This window comes from Amblyomma americanum, chromosome 1, assembly GCF_052857255.1.
Source record: "Amblyomma americanum isolate KBUSLIRL-KWMA chromosome 1, ASM5285725v1, whole genome shotgun sequence".
NCBI classification, from domain to species: Eukaryota; Metazoa; Arthropoda; class Arachnida; order Ixodida; family Ixodidae; genus Amblyomma; species Amblyomma americanum.
The window spans coordinates 56,776,419-56,794,766 of NC_135497.1; the positions used below are offsets into that span (position 1 = coordinate 56,776,419).

Here is an 18,348-nt window from a genome sequence, read left to right on the forward strand (position 1 = left end):
CCCCCACTACATTTTTACTGTTTATTTTCGGCTTCTGCACGTAAAAACCCACTAAATTTCTCACAGTACCGACGCGTATTCGGCACAATGTAGTCTTGACATATAATGGTCTAAGGAGCAGAAGATAAGCATGCAACCCTTTCCGAATATTTTAAAATTTTCAACACACTAGCAGCGCAAATCTCCATGCTTTGTTTAGAGCATTTGGGCTTCAAATCAAAGCTCTTGAAAAACAGATCTAGTTGCTCTGTTGTTATCCTTTGCTACTCGACATGTGTATCTTAGCGAACCCCATCACAGGAGGCAAGAGAAGGTGCTGACGCAAGGCACTCACTTCCCACTTCATACATTTTAACGTCCCAAAGGGACTCAGGCCATATGAGGGACGCCGTAGTGAAGGGCTCCGGAAATTTCGACCACCTGGGGTTCTTTAACGTGTACTGACATCGCACAGTACAGGGGGCCTCTAAAATTTCGCATCCATCGAAGTTCGACCGCCGCGGCCGGGATCGAAACCGCGTCTTTCGCGTCAGCAGCTGAGGGTAATAACAGCTCAGCCACCACGGCGGCTGCTGACGCAAAACAAAAATACCACACATTATAGGGGAAGCCCACCTGGAAGCAAAAGAATTTCCTAAAACTGAAAGGCTACAAGCAGCGCGAGCGAATCGCTCTAGCGGCGCGGAAAAAGAAGGGAGGGGGAGGAGAAAAATTTTGGCACTTTTTTTCATGTCACAAACGAACAGTCGAGCGTGCCATTCGAGCGCGTTCTTGAAAAAACGTGTGGACGTATGCGCAGCAGCCTTTCACGCCAGCACACAAATCGGACCTGATAAGTTCTCCAGTTCCCTTTAAATCAAACCTTTGCAAATGCCCTGCTGAAGAAACAAAGCGAGATGATTCCAGCGACTGCTTGTCGTCTGCTGCGCAAGAAAGCGGTTCTGCTTGGTGAATAATTCTGCAGAACTCGTAGCTCATAACTGCATCGTGTGGAGAAACCACCACCGCGGAGCCATTTTTCACCATCAGCGGCATCCCAAAAGCAAAGCACAGCGCGCAAATCACGCAATTAAACGCGTTCCGCGCGCTTTCCAACATGCATGATCAGCGACCGCGCGACGGCGCCTCTAGCATCAGCGCCCCTGGCGGCATCGGTGAGCAGCGGTGCCACTTCCGGCAAGGAAAACGCGCCGGTTTTTTTTTTTTTTTTTTTCACACCTGAAAAAGTTCTAGCCACCCTAACTTCGGCGTAAAAGTAGTGTGCAAAAGCCATAGGAGCGAAAACGCAACAGCACACGATGCCACTAAAAGGTTTTTTGTTTTCCGAAATGCTCTGGAAAAACCTCTTAAAATGTTGAAGTGGCAACATTTTTTTCAAAACCATATTTCTTTTTAAAAGTGCACCTGTTAATTAAGCACGAAATATTGGCTTTTGTGGTCTGCAATGTTTGGCCAATAGGAGAGCAAGCCGTCGCTTATTTTGAGCAAACTTTGCATTTACATTCTTTTCTGCTCGTTTGTTATGATTTATAAACAGGATATTGAATGATAGGACATTCTTGATTATCGAACAACGCATTATTTTTTGGCCGCAAGTTGTATTTCTGCAGTCGGTAGCTCTTCGCCCCATGATGCTTAGAGCGCCGATGGTGGTACATATGGTCTCCAGGAAGCTCCATGCAAACTCCAGCTTTCCCTCTAGTTAATAGTAAGGAACTCTGTGCCACCATAATCCCCTTCTTACGCTGACCACATAGACAAGTGCATCCGGCTGATGTATGGTATGGCTGTGTGGGCTGACGAGGAGACAGATTGAAAAAAAGCTTCACTGAAAATTCGCTTCTGCTGGTTCCCCCGACGCTTCAGAATGGTACTCTTGTTCAGTGTTTCACATCTAGCGAGACGTATTTCACCTATTCTACCTCATCGCTGTTCTGTCCGCGACTTCCCGCTAGCGCTGCGGCGCAGGACATGCGCGTGCCGAAGTGCTTCACTAGTCATCCTGCGACGCTGCTCCACTGAAGCTGATTACATTGAATTCGAAAACTTTGTGCACTGTAGCAGTTATGTAGAGCAGCAGCCAAAGTTCTCTTTGCTTAACTTGCCTTGTGGCGGTCATGACGTCCTTGTTGTGCAGCCTCGAATCAAAAAGGGGCGCCGGATAAGAACTGATACTACTACTGCGTTGCAACTCGCCGAAGCAGTAGCCCTGGTGGAAACATTGCCAGGCTGGAGAGCTGCCGGCAGGCTAACGCTCAAGACGGACAATGATATGCGGAAGCTAATATTCAAGACGGGAAACTTGGAGAGAATTCAGGATAGCGTTAAGGAAAAGTCTGCCTCTGCAGTTTTTATTAACGTCGACATCCTGACCGGCGTGCAGCACGTAGCTCTTCAAGAGTTCTTTGGTCGTCCTATCTACGACAGGTACACTGTGGTCCTGAATATTTTTCGCCATCACGCACGCACTAGAGAAGCCAAGCTGCAGATTGCGCTTGCCGAGATTCCGTACTACCGTGCCCGCATCTGGCACATACACAAAGGCAAGGGCCGCGATATGTCCGGCACGGGACAGACCTACTACGAGAGGCAGCAGCAGCAGCTGGCGAGTCGCGAAGCGGCACTCCGCAGGCAGTTGGGCGAACTCGAGGGAGAGCGTAGCTTGTTGCGGAAGAAGCGGCGCCAGCTCGAGTACCCCACTGTCGCCGTCGTGGGCTACACGAACGCCGGAAAAACTGCGCTCATCGGGCAGCTGACGGACGACAACCGCTTGCAGCCGCGCGACCAGCTCTTTGCCACGTTAGACGTGACCGCACATGCAGGCCGGCTTCGCGCTATAAAGACTGTCCTCTACATGGACACAGTAGGCTTCATCTCGGACATCCCCACCGCCCTGGTGGCCTCGTTCGCGTCTACGCTGGAGGATGTGGTCCTGGCAGACGTCATCGTTCATGTGCGCGACCTAAGCCATCCGGACCGCGATGCTCAACGCAACAATGTTCTTGAAACACTGGAACGCATTGGTGTGCCTTCTAAACTTCTGAACAGCATCATTGAAGTGGGCAACAAAATAGATCTGTTGCAGTCACCACCCACAAGCTCCGAACAATGTGTGCCCAAGTATCTGACTTCTTGTGTTGATGGCAGAGGATTGCCAGAATTGAGAGAGATCATCGAGCACAAGCTTATTGAAAACACCGGGCGGACAGTAGTGAGGTTTCGTGTTCCCACTGGAGGGCCCGAGTACACTTGGTTGTACAAAGAGGGCACATTCCTTTCATGTACTGCGGATGAACATGACTGGAACTACTCTTTTATTGATGCCGTACTCACCCCTGCTGCTGTTGCCAAGTTCAGGCACCATTTTGGAAATTGGTGTATCATGGAGTAAATCGTGGCATGACAAAAATGGTACACACAGTTCTGCCACTGTGGAGAAACCCACACCAAATGCTCTCAACCACTTTCACACTGAACAAGTTACTTGGGTATAAAATACAACAGAATTCCTTTAGGCTAGACTCTGCTGTGCTTATAAAGAACCTAGTTTTCTTTCATGCAATCTGTGCACTGCGTGTAATATTTTTACAGCTTGCAGAAAGGTAACAACCCATACTAGAGCTATTAGCAAACATTTTGACAGTTCACGGTTATGCTCCGGAACTGTGCTGTTGCCAAAGACATGCTCCTATCCTTGTGGGCCTTTGTGCGTGCTACCAGCATCAACCGCCGAATGTGACCTCCCAATTTCCTTTCCTAATAACTAGGTTAGCGAGCCATCCTACTTAAAGGGTTTCTATCAATCAATTAGTCCAAATTATGAGTGGCAGTAGATGCAGCAAGATGAGATCACTACTGTAATCTTGCAGCTACACAAAATTAGTGTTCTTTTAGAGATGACATGCATGAGAGTGGAACCCTGGAATAAGGAGGACACCGCCCATAAGCTGAAGCAACTCCTTTTTCTTGAATAAAGTTTTCCTCCTCCTCGAGTGCATTAGACGAAACATTTTGCAAAGCTCACAGGCTGGCAGTTCAGTTTCACGTATGTTACCGTCGTATTTCCCATGGGCCACTGACTCTTATCTCATCTCCACCATAATGGTTTAGCATCTTCTAGAGCACTGCACGCTCAAGCCGGGCCTGGTCGGGGCTCTGGCCCATACATAGAGGGACTGCATACCGCTTTTTATTCATTATTGCAAGTAGTACGCATGCGGTGTTCTAGCAGCGCTACGGATGAAATATGGCTAAGCCATGGTGTTTGTTGAGGAAAAAATTACTCTGCACTCATTTACCTTATGCTGAGGTTGCATGTTCCTTGCACGAGAAAAATTGCAATGCCAATTTGTTTTTTTTACTGTCGCCCGAAACACCTTGGAAGTAAAAGAATCCCAGAGCGAAAGTCTTTCCAGTGGTTTATCAGTAAATCACTATTTATTTTTTATTGCCATAGAATGAGAAAGTTCATTTGTAGACTAACTTTAATCGGCGCCACTCACTTGCTATGTTTAAGTAATTTTGGATGCACATGCCTCGCTGCGTTGAAGGATACAAGAGAAGTTAAGAAGAAAATGCACAAAATCCAGCAGTGGGATAGATCCACTAAGAGACATTCGTAATGGAGCTTGGAACACCAGACTCTAGACTCATTTTCGTGAGTGCACTAGCTTACTGAATTACACAGCACCGCTGACTGTGCTCTTTCAGCTATCAAGAGCACACGCTGTCACATCTGCCAGAAGGCGCTGCACATCTCAGTTTTGTGTTGCCACTAACGACTAGACGTTTGAAGTCTCACAAGAACTGCTGGAGCAGGGCCTTCATTCGATTGCTCGATGGGCAGCAGTCTGTTCCAAGATAGTTTCAGACTGTGTGCCTTCGCTTCCCAAAAACGCATCTCTACGCTATGAGAAATGCTACTTGAGAAAACCTTGTTGTTTTAGGGCACGTCGGGTCTTCAAGCACATACCAAGCAATAAACAGGCGCTTTTATTACTACTTTTCGTCTCCATAGAAATGTGCCCAGTGTGGCCAACCTATGAAATCGTGGTCATTAAAAAAAAGTCACTGCTATGGCTTTGAAGACGTTTTAATATTTAGAAATCATGGGCCATAAAAAATGACCAGAAATCTAGACCTAATGCAAAGTTTTTTTTAAGCGAAATTTATTGCCCCAGGGCATCAATGATGGGTGAAGGTGTGATGAAAGATGTAGTAGTGATTAAATGAATGGAAAAAGGCTAGCTGATTTGATGAAGTCCAGTAGAGAACGATGGTACGGTCCCTGCGTCCAGCCAATGTATGAAGCAGGGTTGCTTGGTGAAAGACCCGCTACCTTCAGGTGCTGTATCCTTGTAGGCTTGAGAGCTGGGCAGTCCCACAGTAAGTGATGAATGTCGGCTTCAATGTCCTCGTGTTTACATATCGGACACCCTGGCCGAGGAAACAAATCTCGGTACTGAGGCCACTTCCGAGTGACGGCAGGTGTGAGGGCAACCCCGACCCGGATCCTCCTAAGCGCAACCTCCTCTGCACGGGTAAGACCGCGGGGGAGGGTTGCCGCACACGGAGGATGAGAGCACGTGTGCGGCACTGGAGGAGTTCCTTTCTTGATGAAAGGAGGGTAAAGTTGTCAAAAATGAAGGAGCCGAGGCAATGATGAGCCTGGAGTCGCTAGGCGGGTCGCTAAATCTGCCTGGCTTTGAGAGGTCAGCAGATCCCGTGGGACCCACTCAATACGTACTGGCTGCGGGACGCGTGCCGCGAGCCGGTGGATGTCCTGACATATCGTTGGACAGCGGCTAACACGTCGTAGGAACCGGACAACTTGAAGGGCGTCAGTACAGATGACAACGCGGGCCGCAGGGAGCATAGTTATGGTGGCCACGGAGCAGAGTGCTTCTTGAACTGCAACGAGCTCAGCACAAAAGGGGTTCTGTAAGCTGAAACCAAGAGGTTTGATTCAGGGAAGGTCTGCACGAGCAGTAGATTGCTGCTGTTGCTTCGCAGGCTTGTATGCTTGCGTCTACGTAGACAACAATGGATCCTTCAGGCAGGCAAGCATCTTGTTCCTGAAATTTCTGGCGAAGCAACGATGCCGAATTAGGAGATGTTGGCCGGCGATTATTTGCTGGCTTGTTGTCGCTGAGCTGTACAAACTTCCATGGGGTAAGAACTGGTGTTGGCGGCTGAAGAATGGAGTGTGACGTTGCATAAGTCCTCAGTGCATGCGTGAAGTGCAATAGACTGGCCTTAATGTTGCGCGCATCACGGTGCTACTGCACCAGCTCATCAATGGCATTGAGATGCGCATTCTCTTGTAAAGCTATGACTGGTGCGACATCAAAGCTTACTGCGAGTTTATGCAACCCTTTTCACTTGGCTCACGGAAGTTTGGGTCTTTTACAAACAAGGTCACTGTTCAAAAAGCAGAGCAGGTGAACCTAATTATCGTCCTCTTTTTGTATCTACTAAGCCAATTTTATCTTGTGGTACTGCTATTTGAGCGCCTTTGCCGGCCACTTTACTTGCAGCAGGAGAATACCTGCACTCGATGAACGTCGAGCTTGGCGGGCCTGGCCCGGGCCGCATTCTGCAGCCTGTGTAGTGCTCTTGGACCTTCATGTTCCAAGAATGATCTCTGCACTGCAGATATGGGCTTTTTTCACAAGTCTTTAACGTCCCACAGTCTCATATTAATCTATGTTCCTAGACGCCTCTGCGGCTGTGGTTATGATGCATACACCTCCCACATTTACTGGATTCAGTTGGTTACCAACATTTTGTGTGGTGTGCACTTCACCTGAACCACTAGTTGTACTATAGTACCTTTCCAGTTTAGTCGCCGAAGCACTGTTCTCGCAACCAAGAAACTGCACCACTGAATTCCGTCTATTCAGAAATCAGCCTATTTTTTTTCTCACAATTTATGTGCGGGATCTGTAACAACATGAAAACGCAGCAAAGTGTGGGTGCCCTGCACATTGGTATGCTGACTTCTTTATCTGAAACACGCAGGAATGAAGCCAAAACCATTTAACACTAAAAGCTCACAACAAACAAGACACCTCAAACTTATTAAAAATGGTATTGAAATATACTGTTAAAAATTTATTTACATGCAACATGGCATATATCTAAGCATAATCCAAAATGGGATCTTATTCTTGAACGGCCGTGCTGCAGATCGCATGTTGTAGAGAGAGCATGCAGCAGTGAAAAATGCCTATTCAGAATAATTCATTCCAGGTGCCAGGCTTGGGGCTAGAAGGTTCGGCCAAGAAAGAAAACCTCTTCGCTCAGAAACTCTGGCAAAGCAATCTCAAGGAAGCCCAGCTTCGTGTAGAAGTCAACCACATTCTTGTCCCCCATTGTTACTTCAGAGAACACACCATGAGACCCTGCACGGAGAAAACAAAATGACCATGAGTGCTTCTGCACAGAAGCTAATTTGACACAGAAATTTCGCTACACATCTTTGCACAAGTAAATACTTAAAAAGCACAAGCACACGACTTTTTTATGGAGAAGGCAATCAGCATCAGTTCAACATTGTTGTGTTTATACAGGATAAGGGCTGCTATATAATGCTGTGCCAGCCACTTCAAAGCTGCTGTACTGCTCACCTAGATTATGCAAGATGCTCCATACAATTTGGGAAATGGTTTCAAACACTGACACACTGTGTATGGGTTAAGCTAACATTATGTTGTCTGCATAAGATTTGTGTGGAACAAGCAGCATTTTTGTATGGCGGAAGTATACGAATCTCACGGGGTCGCGAAAAATATTCACATCATCCGAGATTTGTATGATACAAAACCAACAAAATCCACATGCAGAAGCATGGGAAATGCATTCACTCAGGTCTGATTACAGGTGACAGGATTTATCAACGGTTGCGACACCGCTCACTGCTCGTGGTGCGTACAGCGCGACTGGCGATTGCTATGTTGATGATGTATGAGCCACGCTCCTCCGCTCACTCGCGACCTCAGCAATTCCTAACTTGTGGCGCATACCGTGAGACTAGTGATCGCGGTGTTGGCATGTGCAGGGCGAGTGTGTACTAGTGCTCATGGGTGCAGTCGCACGCAGCTCGCACATTCATATCATCCGTAGTGGCGCAGAAGAGCTTTTGGTAGATCTGAAAATCTGCACATTGTACAAAGGTCAGTCAAAAAGTAACGCACAATCCTCTGTAACTCGGTAATGGTAAGGAAACAAATTTTGTAGGTAGAAGCATTGGAGCTTGGGTCCTTTTGAAAATGCCACTGAATATGTGACCCATCTGAATCACTGCACTGCAGCCTTCTTTATTTCCATGACATGAGTGCACGTTTATGAAGCCTTTGAGGTTTGTCGTTGCAGCACATTTTTCACGCACACAATGATATCACCTCAAACCTGTTTGTCACGCAGATGAGTCTAAAATCGTTCGAACAGATAGAAATCTGATAATGCTTCATGAATGAAATACTTAATGAAAGCATTATAGACAATCCACCAAGAAAATCTGCTCATCTCCCTTGTCAAGAGCCACGAAACCCAGGAAGCACAAATTTTTCTGTATCCCAAGTAATGATGCATCTGTCATTCTGAATGAGTTCATGAATGACTGCTGCATTTTCATTGGTTGTGTCGCCTGACTGTCTACCTCAGGGGTTTTCAAATTGGTTCCCGCAGGCTGCTTCTGTGGGTTCCGCAAGCACCTACACTGGCCTGTCCCCACTTTCAGGTACACTTCTGGTCGGAGAGAGAGTACCTGGTTTGTTAAAGCTCATTTCAAAGCTTTAGCTCTTCCTCAGTTTAGTGCCATTGTGGGGTGCCATCCGTAGCACAGATGTTGGCAGCACGCCAAGAGCTGAGCACCAGTGAGAGCGCCGCGTGCTTATGTTTTGACAGGAGCACCAGTGACGGTGGCTTGTATGGCGAAACTGGCAGCATGCCAAGACACTGCTGTGCCCAGCTGCACCAGAGCACGTATGTTTAGAATACAAGGACGAGTGTTCCACGCACTCGAGTGCATGGCAATGAAAGTATGGACCGTACCGCCGGATTAGCTGAGCCCAGCCAAGACAAAAAAGAAATTTTTCCGGGTGATTAGTGATTAGACAGCATTGGCAGCGCTGGGACAGAGTTTCGCCGGCAAGCCCATTTGTGCTGCAAAGCCAGTATCAGCCGAAATTAGGAAAAAAAAAAATGCCATGTCGCATTGATGCCAGAGCGGCAGATAGCCAATGAAGGTCGGATGAGGCGTCATGTAGTTTTAGTTTTGTGCACAGCCCAGTCAGTAGAGTGCGTGAATGTGGGGGAATGCTTGTCTTGTGACTAGTTTTCTGCGTTCTTGTCTTGGGGTTGGAGGTTTGAGCATGAGCGAGAGATGGACATGCTGAAAGCTAGAAAAGAAAAGAACTTACAAAAGTGAATTAAACATAAAAAAAAAAGCACATATAGGCTATTCACAAGCAACACCGACCAATTACGACGCTTCTGACAACAGATTGAATGTCCGAGAACCCTTGGTCTACCTGAATGAGGCAGGACCTAGCTTCTGCAATCACCATGCCAAAACATCTGAAGCCATCAAAACACATTATTTCAATTCTTTGCGCTGTCCCCACAGACTGGCAGCAGTTTACTGAGAATCGATATTGTTGAGTTTGTTGGAAGAATTCAATCACTGCACTATGCCAATGTAGGGCACCACATTGATCATCCATGGTAGCTTACACGAAACAACAGGAAACAAATTAGGTAACGATTAGGGTATCAAGCACCAAAGCTTCTACCTACAAATTTTAATTTACCCAGTGTTTACCATTACCAAGCAGATTGTGCGTTAATTTTTGAATTTTACAAATTCGTATCAACTGTGATCATATGCTCAAGTTTTGTAACTGGCAATAATACTGCCCAACAATGAAGATATGAGGAATGTAACTGCCAAAAGAGGCACCTAATGGCGCAACCTGAGGAAATGTTGCCTCATGGTTTTAGGCTGCTTTCTGTCAAAAGAAAACGCGCAAAAGCAGAGTGCTTCACTTCATCATCCAATACCTCACGTGGCTTTGCTGCAGCCAGATATGCTATAAGAGTTACTATCACAGTGCATGACAACGCCTCTTGGTCATCCAGTCCTCCTACCCCAATCTTTTATCTCTCCACATACGTACACAAGATTTCGCGTACCTCTATCAATTAAAAGGATTACATCTGACAATTAGAAAGATGACTGCTAACAAAGTTGCACTGGTTTGAGCCCAACTTATGTGAACCATTCAGTATTATAAAAAAAATACAAACCATGCACTGTATAGCACAAAATATACATATAGTACAAGGTTTCTACAATGCCCATGAAAGCTGCTCAAACTTGCATAACTGCAGATGAACAGTGGTGACAACAAAAAGAAAAAGAAATGATGCTCACAACTTCCATTTCTCACAATAAACCTCTGCACATGTTCATCATTACACCACACTGGGAAATAAAGGACCTTCCTGTGGAGAAATAAGTACCAAAGGCACTGTCAGGAATGACTAATAATTTAACACAACACTTTGCCTTCAGCTAACATTGCTTTGTTAAGTCACTTGGGAAATGAGCTGCAAAGGATGGTCAAGATGAGTCAGACAGGCAGAGTAGAACGGTAGGTCTTAATATTAACATGCAGAAAACCAAAGTAATGTTCAACAGTGTCGTAAGGGGAACAGCAGTTCACAGTTGGCAGCGAGGTGCTGGAAGTGGTAAGGGAATATGTCTACTTAGGGCAGGTAGCAGCCACTGATCCAGATCATGAGACAGATCATGAATGGCAGTTTACCAATATCCCTCAAGAGAAAACGGCTGCATCTTACCGGCACTCACCTATGAGGCTAATGAACAAGGTTCAACTTAGGACATCACAGTGCACTAAGGAAAGGAAAATGACAGGTGTAACATTAAAGGAGAGGAAGAGGACAGAATGGGTCAGATAAACAAACGCGAGTTAATGACATTTTAGTTGAAATCAAGAGGAAGAAATGGGCTTGGGCAGGGCATGTGATGTGAAGATAACTGCTGTTCCTTGAGGGCAACGGAGTAGAATCCAAGAGAAGGCAAGCGTAGCAGGCGGCGGCAGAAGGTTAGGCGGGCGGATAAGATTAAGAAGTTTGTAGGGCCGCAGCTGGCAAAGGGCAGGGCTAATTGGAGAGACATGGCAGATGCCTTTGCCCTGCAGTGGGCGTAGTCAGGCTGATGATGATGATGAACAGTGGTCCTTGGATTAATGCGTCTGTCTTTCAAACAAATATCTGTGTATCTCTCGCTCTACGGACCTTCCCAACCTGGGTACTGTCACATCTGTGTGCTGGGCTGCTGTGTGCACCCGGTGCTACCACTTCCATCAAGCTTGCACCAGGTGCACACAGCAGTTTAGCAAGCAATACGACGGCACCCAGGGAGTGCTTTCTGGAATGGTCGATTTTGGATAGGCCCTCTTTTTACACACTTCTGAAATTTTACGTTTTTTTCTCTTGCTCATGGCTTAGCTTACCCAGTAACTTTTTAAAGTTAACTGTGATAAAGACCTGTTACACGCCTTTTCCAAGTTTGTTGTTTGCAAGACACACGATTACGGACTGCATGGGGGTGCCAAGGGCAAATGCCATGTGAATAAGGCTGATCAAAGACCAGGAAACAAACAATTAATTGCTTTTTGGGCTCCTACTGTTATCACCACAAGGTTGGCCAACAAACAACAGGTCTGCACAGCTTCACTATCCCTTCACTATCACTTCACTATCAGAAGCCGATAAACACTTCCAGTTGGTGCTTGCATTTGGCGACATGAGTCTACAAATGCAACCCTTTACCATGGTACTTCAACAATTCGTTGAAGTTATGTCGAAATACGTCGTCAAACACCAGATTTACAAGATTACTCATGGTGCTTGTTGTGAACACAAGTCGCCATCTGCTGAGGATGCCAACAAGATCATCAGAGCATATTTGGCAATGGCTGGCAAACAAATCGAACTTCCCTTGGGTGCACATCTGCCAAAGTGTTGTTTCGTCATCACAGACTATAGACACCACCACACCGACTCAGTTGTTAGAGCATTCTGCTACTGAGTATGAGATCACAGGTCAGATTCCTTGAGTGGCAACATATTGAGAAGGGCATGCAGCTAAGATTGCTACTAAGACTGCAGTAAAGAAGGTAAAAAAATTCAGAGTGCCTCACAACGGTGCATTTAATTTCCCAAGCATCAATCAATAAAAAAAGGGGGGGACAGAGCGGATGTGTTAAGCATAAAAGCCAATCAATTCACCCTGGGTGTCCTGTATACTAACAGCATCAACTTATGTGCCCTAACAGAGCACACAGCGAATAAACAGTCGATCCCACTTCAAAGTTTTTCCATTTCAGCCGCTATGCCATAACATGGTCCATCAAAAGAGTATCAGTGACAGTTCACAATGCCCAGGCAGTCACTAACAAAGTGAGTAGAATCTCGATGATATTGCAGGAAAGCTTTGTAATGTTAACTTGTTCATGCTCAATGCAAGAAGCGACCAGATTATCTCAATGATCGCAGCCAGGCGGAACCGATTCTACTTTGTTCGAGACTGTTGTGGTTACTTTATTCGCCATTAGGAAGTTCATTGTCGGCTTTAAATTGAGCACGGCCGAGAGCGGCAAATATTGCGGGCATTCTGTTCGACGACCGCAGAGCTTGCTTGTTGCCGCCGAGTAATTCAGTTCTATGAGTTCAGTTAATACGAGTTTCGGGATGGTATGAATTCGTAAAATGCCTGGCCAGAGTACAGTCGAGCCCGGTTATAACGGATATGAGCGTCACGCGGCGTCCATTCGTTATATCCCGAAGTTCGTACTAAGTGGACCACAGCTTTAAAGACAGCTGCTTGTCAAAACAATTTTTTTTTCTTTCTGAAAAAGTTCGTGATGGGCGTATGTTTCTGCAGCGCAGATCCGATGAGGGAGGTTTCCAGTTTATTTAAAGCAGAAGCGTGCTATCGCCGACGTCATCGGCATAGACGAGCTACATAGAGAGCCTCAGACAGCTTGTCTGAGGCTCTCTATGTAGCTCACTGCTACAGGCGCGCTTATGGGTGCTGGCTCCGGTTTCATCCTCATCTGATTCCTCCGTGTCACTCTCGTCTCGCACTTCAGAAACGATGCCTTCGTCCGTGCACGGTTCCGCGGTGTCGGCTTCGTCATAGACAGAAATAAAATCATTCCGTCCAATTTCATGACCCCTCATGTCGGCGTCGGCGATGCGCTGGTCATCTTCCGAAGCATCAGGCTCAACATCAGACACTGTCGACGAAGCCGGCCTTGCGGAAGCAGTTCGCTCGCCAGTGGCCGTCACCTCTGCCCAGGCCGCTTTCATCATCTCTACCGCTGAATACAATGAAAATGGGTCCGGTGCTCCCGTCCGCCATCCCGAATTACGACCAGGGCCCGAGATTTGAACGAAGCCAACGAAACGTCTATACCGCAACAAGAGTGACAAAAGCGCGCGATGAGTAGACGTGCAACCGACGTACACAGGCGGCAATTAAGCCAATCAAGCTAAAGATACAGACGCACAGCGCCAGCGTAGAGACCAATGAGGGGCGTTCGTGAGTGTCAGTGCAGCCACCTCTTGGATCCCACGGAAGGCCTGCTTCACGGAGGGTGGTCTCCGCGATCGGCACCGGCGGCGGCGCGGTTGATCGCGGACGCCACGCAGGGATTTGCAAGAGATGAGGAGAGGGGAGCGGAGTTGCGAGGAGAAGCGGGAGGGCGATGTGGAAGGCACGTCAGCGGGGAAGCGTAGCTCGCTCGTGAGCGGCACGAAACAGGCCGCGCAGTTGGCCTGCGTTGAGTCTGGGGAAAACATGCCGCGTGCCGGACGCACAAAGGGGTCTGAGGCAGGTTATCTCTCATCGCGGTGCCGGTTTTACGCCGTCCGTTCGCTGTAACCAATCAGCAGGGCTTAATGACGTTCGTTATACGTGTATTTGTGTGCCATTGAAGCAATGAATATTTTGACGGTCGCGCAGGTCTCGTTCGTTATAAGCGAAAGTTCGTCTTAAGTGGGGCCGTTATATGTGGGCTCGACTGTACACTGTGTGCAATGGGAAGAAATTTGTATGTTCTGAACAAACCCCTGCTCCACTGTGGATGTTACAAGCGTGCGAGCTGCGACCGTACCCTTGAGCACCAAGTACTTGCTACCCATACATTGCAGACGACAGGACTGCGTACCGCTAGCAGTGAGTGGCAGTCGCGTCCGCGCGGCATGACAGTGAGCGGCAGCGTGCGACCAGCACAGCACCGACGTCGCGAGTCAGCAGTGCCGTGCAGCCGTCAGTATAAATTCTGCATACGAATATTGTTCATTTTGGATGATACCAATTTCAAATTATACGAACGTTTTTCGCGGCCCCATGAGATTTGTATGATCAAGATTCTACTACAGCCTTTGTAAAAAATATACAGCCCAAGGAGTTTGCTTCTTGGCCATGCTGTGTGGCTCATTTTGCAACGTAAGCATTCCAAATTTCTAGAACGTTACAAAACCTCTAGCCCTCACCCAACAGGTGCTTTAACTTTCCAGGAAATCTAGAACATTCCACTATTTAGCTTCGAAACAATCTCCTGGACTGTATATTTTTGACAAAGGCTGTACAGTCATGGACAAATGTTCATTATTTCTGCACAGCCTCTTTAGCCAGTCTTCTAAGGTATTGGTTCCAATGGATGCAGCACGAATGTCCCCTCATGCTGCTGGGTTTTCATTGACCTGGTTTAGCTGACAGCAGAGAAAGGTTTTATCCACGAACCTGCATGCTACAAACTTTTGACATGTATTGCGTACAGTCATGGACAAAAGAAAAGCTGGGGTAACAGTAGCTGCATGTTTGTATCAGTTATCTTTGTTCAATACTGAAGAAATAATATATGCAATGAATAAGATTATGCTACACCATACAGGAGAGGCAGAAGTGGTCGAGTGGAATGCATATTAACGAAATGGAACGGTCAGTTATGCAAAACAATGACATCAAATACATTATAAACTTGACCCTGTACATCTCGTTTATTGTTTTCAGTGTTTGGCATTCACTGTTCAAATATCATTCATGCAAACACTCATTACAATAAGTTATTATGAATCCAGACTACAGTAGAACCCCGCTACAATGAAAGTCGCTTCAACGAAATATTTCCAATTCCCCGTCAGCTCGCCACAGAAAGTAATGGAACAAATTTCTCATCACAACGAACCATTTCCGGTGTGCATTTCTGCTTCAACTAAACTTTTGCTATGCGAAGCTGGGTTTAAAAATCTACCTTACAATAAAACAACCAGATCGCCGCCTATCTGTATACTTCCGTAGGTCCACACTGCTTTGTTTCACTAAACTTTCGCTGGAACCAATTGATCCACTCATTCAAACGCACATGAAGACCGCCATTGCTTGGTGGTGATGACAATCGGGCTGGCTGCCTTGCGACAAGGCGCGGGCACAAGCTCCAGTTTTCTTCCATGCAAGCCAGAGCCGCAACCAATCCGTCGCTGAAGGATGCAGTAGCCTGGCAACAACAGCAGTGCGTTTGCCCTAGATTTTTCACTCGTGCTTGTGCTCCGAGATCGACACGAGCATGGCGACTTTGTCTAGGAAGCGGAAGTTCCTTTCTCTTGAAGAGAAGGTACGAATTAGCAGTGCAGCATCCAGCGGCAGGGAAAAGGGAGGTGTTGCAGTGGACTTGCACGGATGTTGCAGCGGAAGATGCACCAGCCCTGCCGTCTGCATTGCATGTGATGGACGCATCTGACACCATTCGTGCTTTTTCTGGTGCCTGTGGCTGCGCCGCCACGCTGTCACGTGGTTGGTCACGCGGTGCGGAACAGATGCCGGCAGCACGGCGCCGTGGTTGATCACGTGGTTGGTCACGTGACCAAGTTCCACTCAGCCAGCTGTAGTTATCGCGTCACTCCAGGTTTAACCAAAGCTAAACCACTGCCAATTTCTTTTGAACTGATTTCGCCACAACGAAATTTCCGCTTTAACAAAATTTTTCATGCATCCCGTGAATTTCGTTGTAGTGGGGTTCGACTGTATAATAATTTGCCACCTAGTATTAAAATAGTGCTAAACACATGTACTTTTTTTAGCTACAAAGCACATTAGCAAGACTTCTTCCCCTGTCTTTTACACCAACTAGAATAATACAATTAGCATCTTTTTGCTATTAGTATATGACTTGAGACCATGTCTTCATTAGCTGCAGAACTGGATTCCATGAAAAAATGGCAAATGTGTCAGCAGATATGGGAACGAATTCTGGGAAATGCAGTGCTTTCAAGATAACTGTTGATGCCCAAACTGAGAACCACGCACAAAAATACTGTGAGTGCTTTATAGTATGACCACCGGTCATCCTTCACTTCATGAGCAGGTCATTTCTTAGCTAGGGAAGGAATTGAAGAGGTCTCAACTGCAATACAAACAACCTGAGACTCACCATTTGCTTTCAGTGCTGCCAAAACACAAGCCAACAGGCGTTTAGAAACACTGGAGTCCATTATCGATGGCAGCATGCTCATTGTTACACGTGATGGGTGGTGCTTGTATACAATGTCTGGGACTGTGATGGTCCTTGAATGGAAGCTGTTCATTATTTCCTGGAAATACAATAACACAATGTGAGTACAGTACCATGCAATGTGTCAGCCCTCAACGAATAAACGAGCACTTTAAGGCTTTAAATTTGATAACTACCAATCGTCCAATGTGTAAGCCCTGACCTCATATGTGGCACATTCACTGGCACTATTCTGCTACTTAGAAGAGCCAGCAACATCCTCATTCAAAATTGAGTGCACCTACCACACAACACACTAATGGGCTGTATAGAAGAGGCGGAAGGAACTTTCCCATGATGCCGCCTCTATTTTGTGGGTACGTGTATGCACAAAATTTCAAGTGAACCATGCACCAACCATTCCTACGGTAAGTCCTGCTGCTGCAACCAGACAATTGACCTTCAGTCTGCTCAGTGCAACAACGCTTCAAGGTCCTCAAGGCTGAGAGCAACTTTTGTCCTAACCACTCCAGAACTTACAAGTGCCAGAAGTGCTACAAGAGCCTGACTACAAGGCATAGCAAGTAAGGATAGTGGCCTGTATATTTTCCCCAGAAACTGTACCGCCAGCAGCAGATGAGATGTGATCCTTCAAAAATGCACTCTGAGGAGTATTTTGCAGTGTGAGGCATGCAGAGAAACTTCTTGTTCAAGGCAAGCTTTCAAATAAATGCTGCTAAAATGCCGAACGTGACTGAATGTTCTTGTGCACCTCCCAAAGCATACGTACTTCATCGTGATGCACAATTTACCAACGGTCATACAATCGAATTAGTGCGTTTCTGCAGTTAACTGCATGCACGCGCACACACTTATGAAAAACTAGTACATTACTGATGACAAGACGGACTTGTTGAAAAATGAAAAGCACATCCAAACAAAGATTTTGATTTCTCACACTAAGGGCCTCACGTCGAGTATGGCGGGCAGGGCTCAGGCTCGGGCCTCAGAATGTGACCTGTGCAGTGCTCTAGTATCTTCATGTTCCAAGGATGATGTGTGCACTGCAGATATGGGCTTTTTTCACAAGTCTTTAAGTCCCACAGTTTCATATCCTTCTATGTCCCTAGACGCTTCTGGGGCTGTGGTTATTATGCATACGCATCCCACATTTACTGTATTCAGTGTGGTGATTCAGTGATTTTGTGTGGTGTGCACTTCACCTGAACCACTAGTCGTACTATAGTGCCTTTCTAGTTTAGTCGCCGAAGCACAGTTCTGGCAACCAAGAAATTGCACCACTGAATTCAGTCTATTCAGAAATCGGCCTATTTTTGTTCTCACAATTTATGTGCAGGATTTGTAACAACATGAAAACGCAGCAAAGTGTGGGTGCCCTGCACATTAGTATGCTGACTTCTTTATCTGAAACACACAGGAATGAAGCCGAAACCATTTAACACTAAAAGAAAGCGCACAACAAACAAGACACCTCAAACTTATAAAAATGGTATTGAAATACAGTAGAATCTCGATAAACGGAAATCGGTTAAACAGAACTACCGCTTAAACGGAACAAATGCCTCGCGATTGGTTGGTTTTGTATTAAGCCAATTAAAAAAAATCTCGTTAATCGGAACTCAAATTTTGCGACCACCGCGTTAACGGAACCGAAAAACTCGAAACCGCAACTAGTTGGACAAGCGCAGTGCCATCGCGGTATGCATCAATGCTCCCCTCCTTCTCCTCCCCGCGTCATCAC

At 46.5% G+C, this 18,348-nt stretch overlaps 2 protein-coding genes across 5 annotated transcripts in view; one reads left to right on the plus strand and one right to left on the minus strand.

Moving 5' to 3' along the window:
* Positions 1-1,711: 1,711 nt before the first annotated feature.
* On the plus strand, positions 1,712-4,007 carry LOC144112852 (putative GTP-binding protein 6). Its single transcript, XM_077645672.1, has one exon. The coding sequence runs from the start codon at positions 1,868-1,870 to the stop codon at positions 3,389-3,391; it is 1,524 nt and encodes a 507-aa protein (XP_077501798.1). The 5' UTR covers positions 1,712-1,867; the 3' UTR covers positions 3,392-4,007.
* Positions 4,008-7,087: 3,080 nt separating this feature from the next.
* Positions 7,088-18,348, minus strand: part of Oga (O-GlcNAcase) — a 50,076-nt gene continuing 38,815 nt past the window's right edge. For all 4 annotated transcript variants that reach the window (XM_077645669.1, XM_077645668.1, XM_077645671.1 and 1 more), the window contains 2 exons: positions 16,527-16,686; positions 7,088-7,403 (listed from right to left, as the gene is read on the minus strand). In XM_077645669.1, coding sequence (XP_077501795.1) covers positions 7,267-7,403; positions 16,527-16,686 — 297 coding nt within the window. In that variant the 3' untranslated portion in view covers positions 7,088-7,266. The remainder of the gene's footprint in view (positions 7,404-16,526; positions 16,687-18,348) is intronic.

Bases quoted from the DNA above. Each gene is read 5' to 3' on its own strand.
- LOC144112852 (XM_077645672.1), top strand. From the start codon at position 1,868: ATGGTACTCTTGTTCAGTGTTTCACATCTAGCGAGACGTATTTCACCT.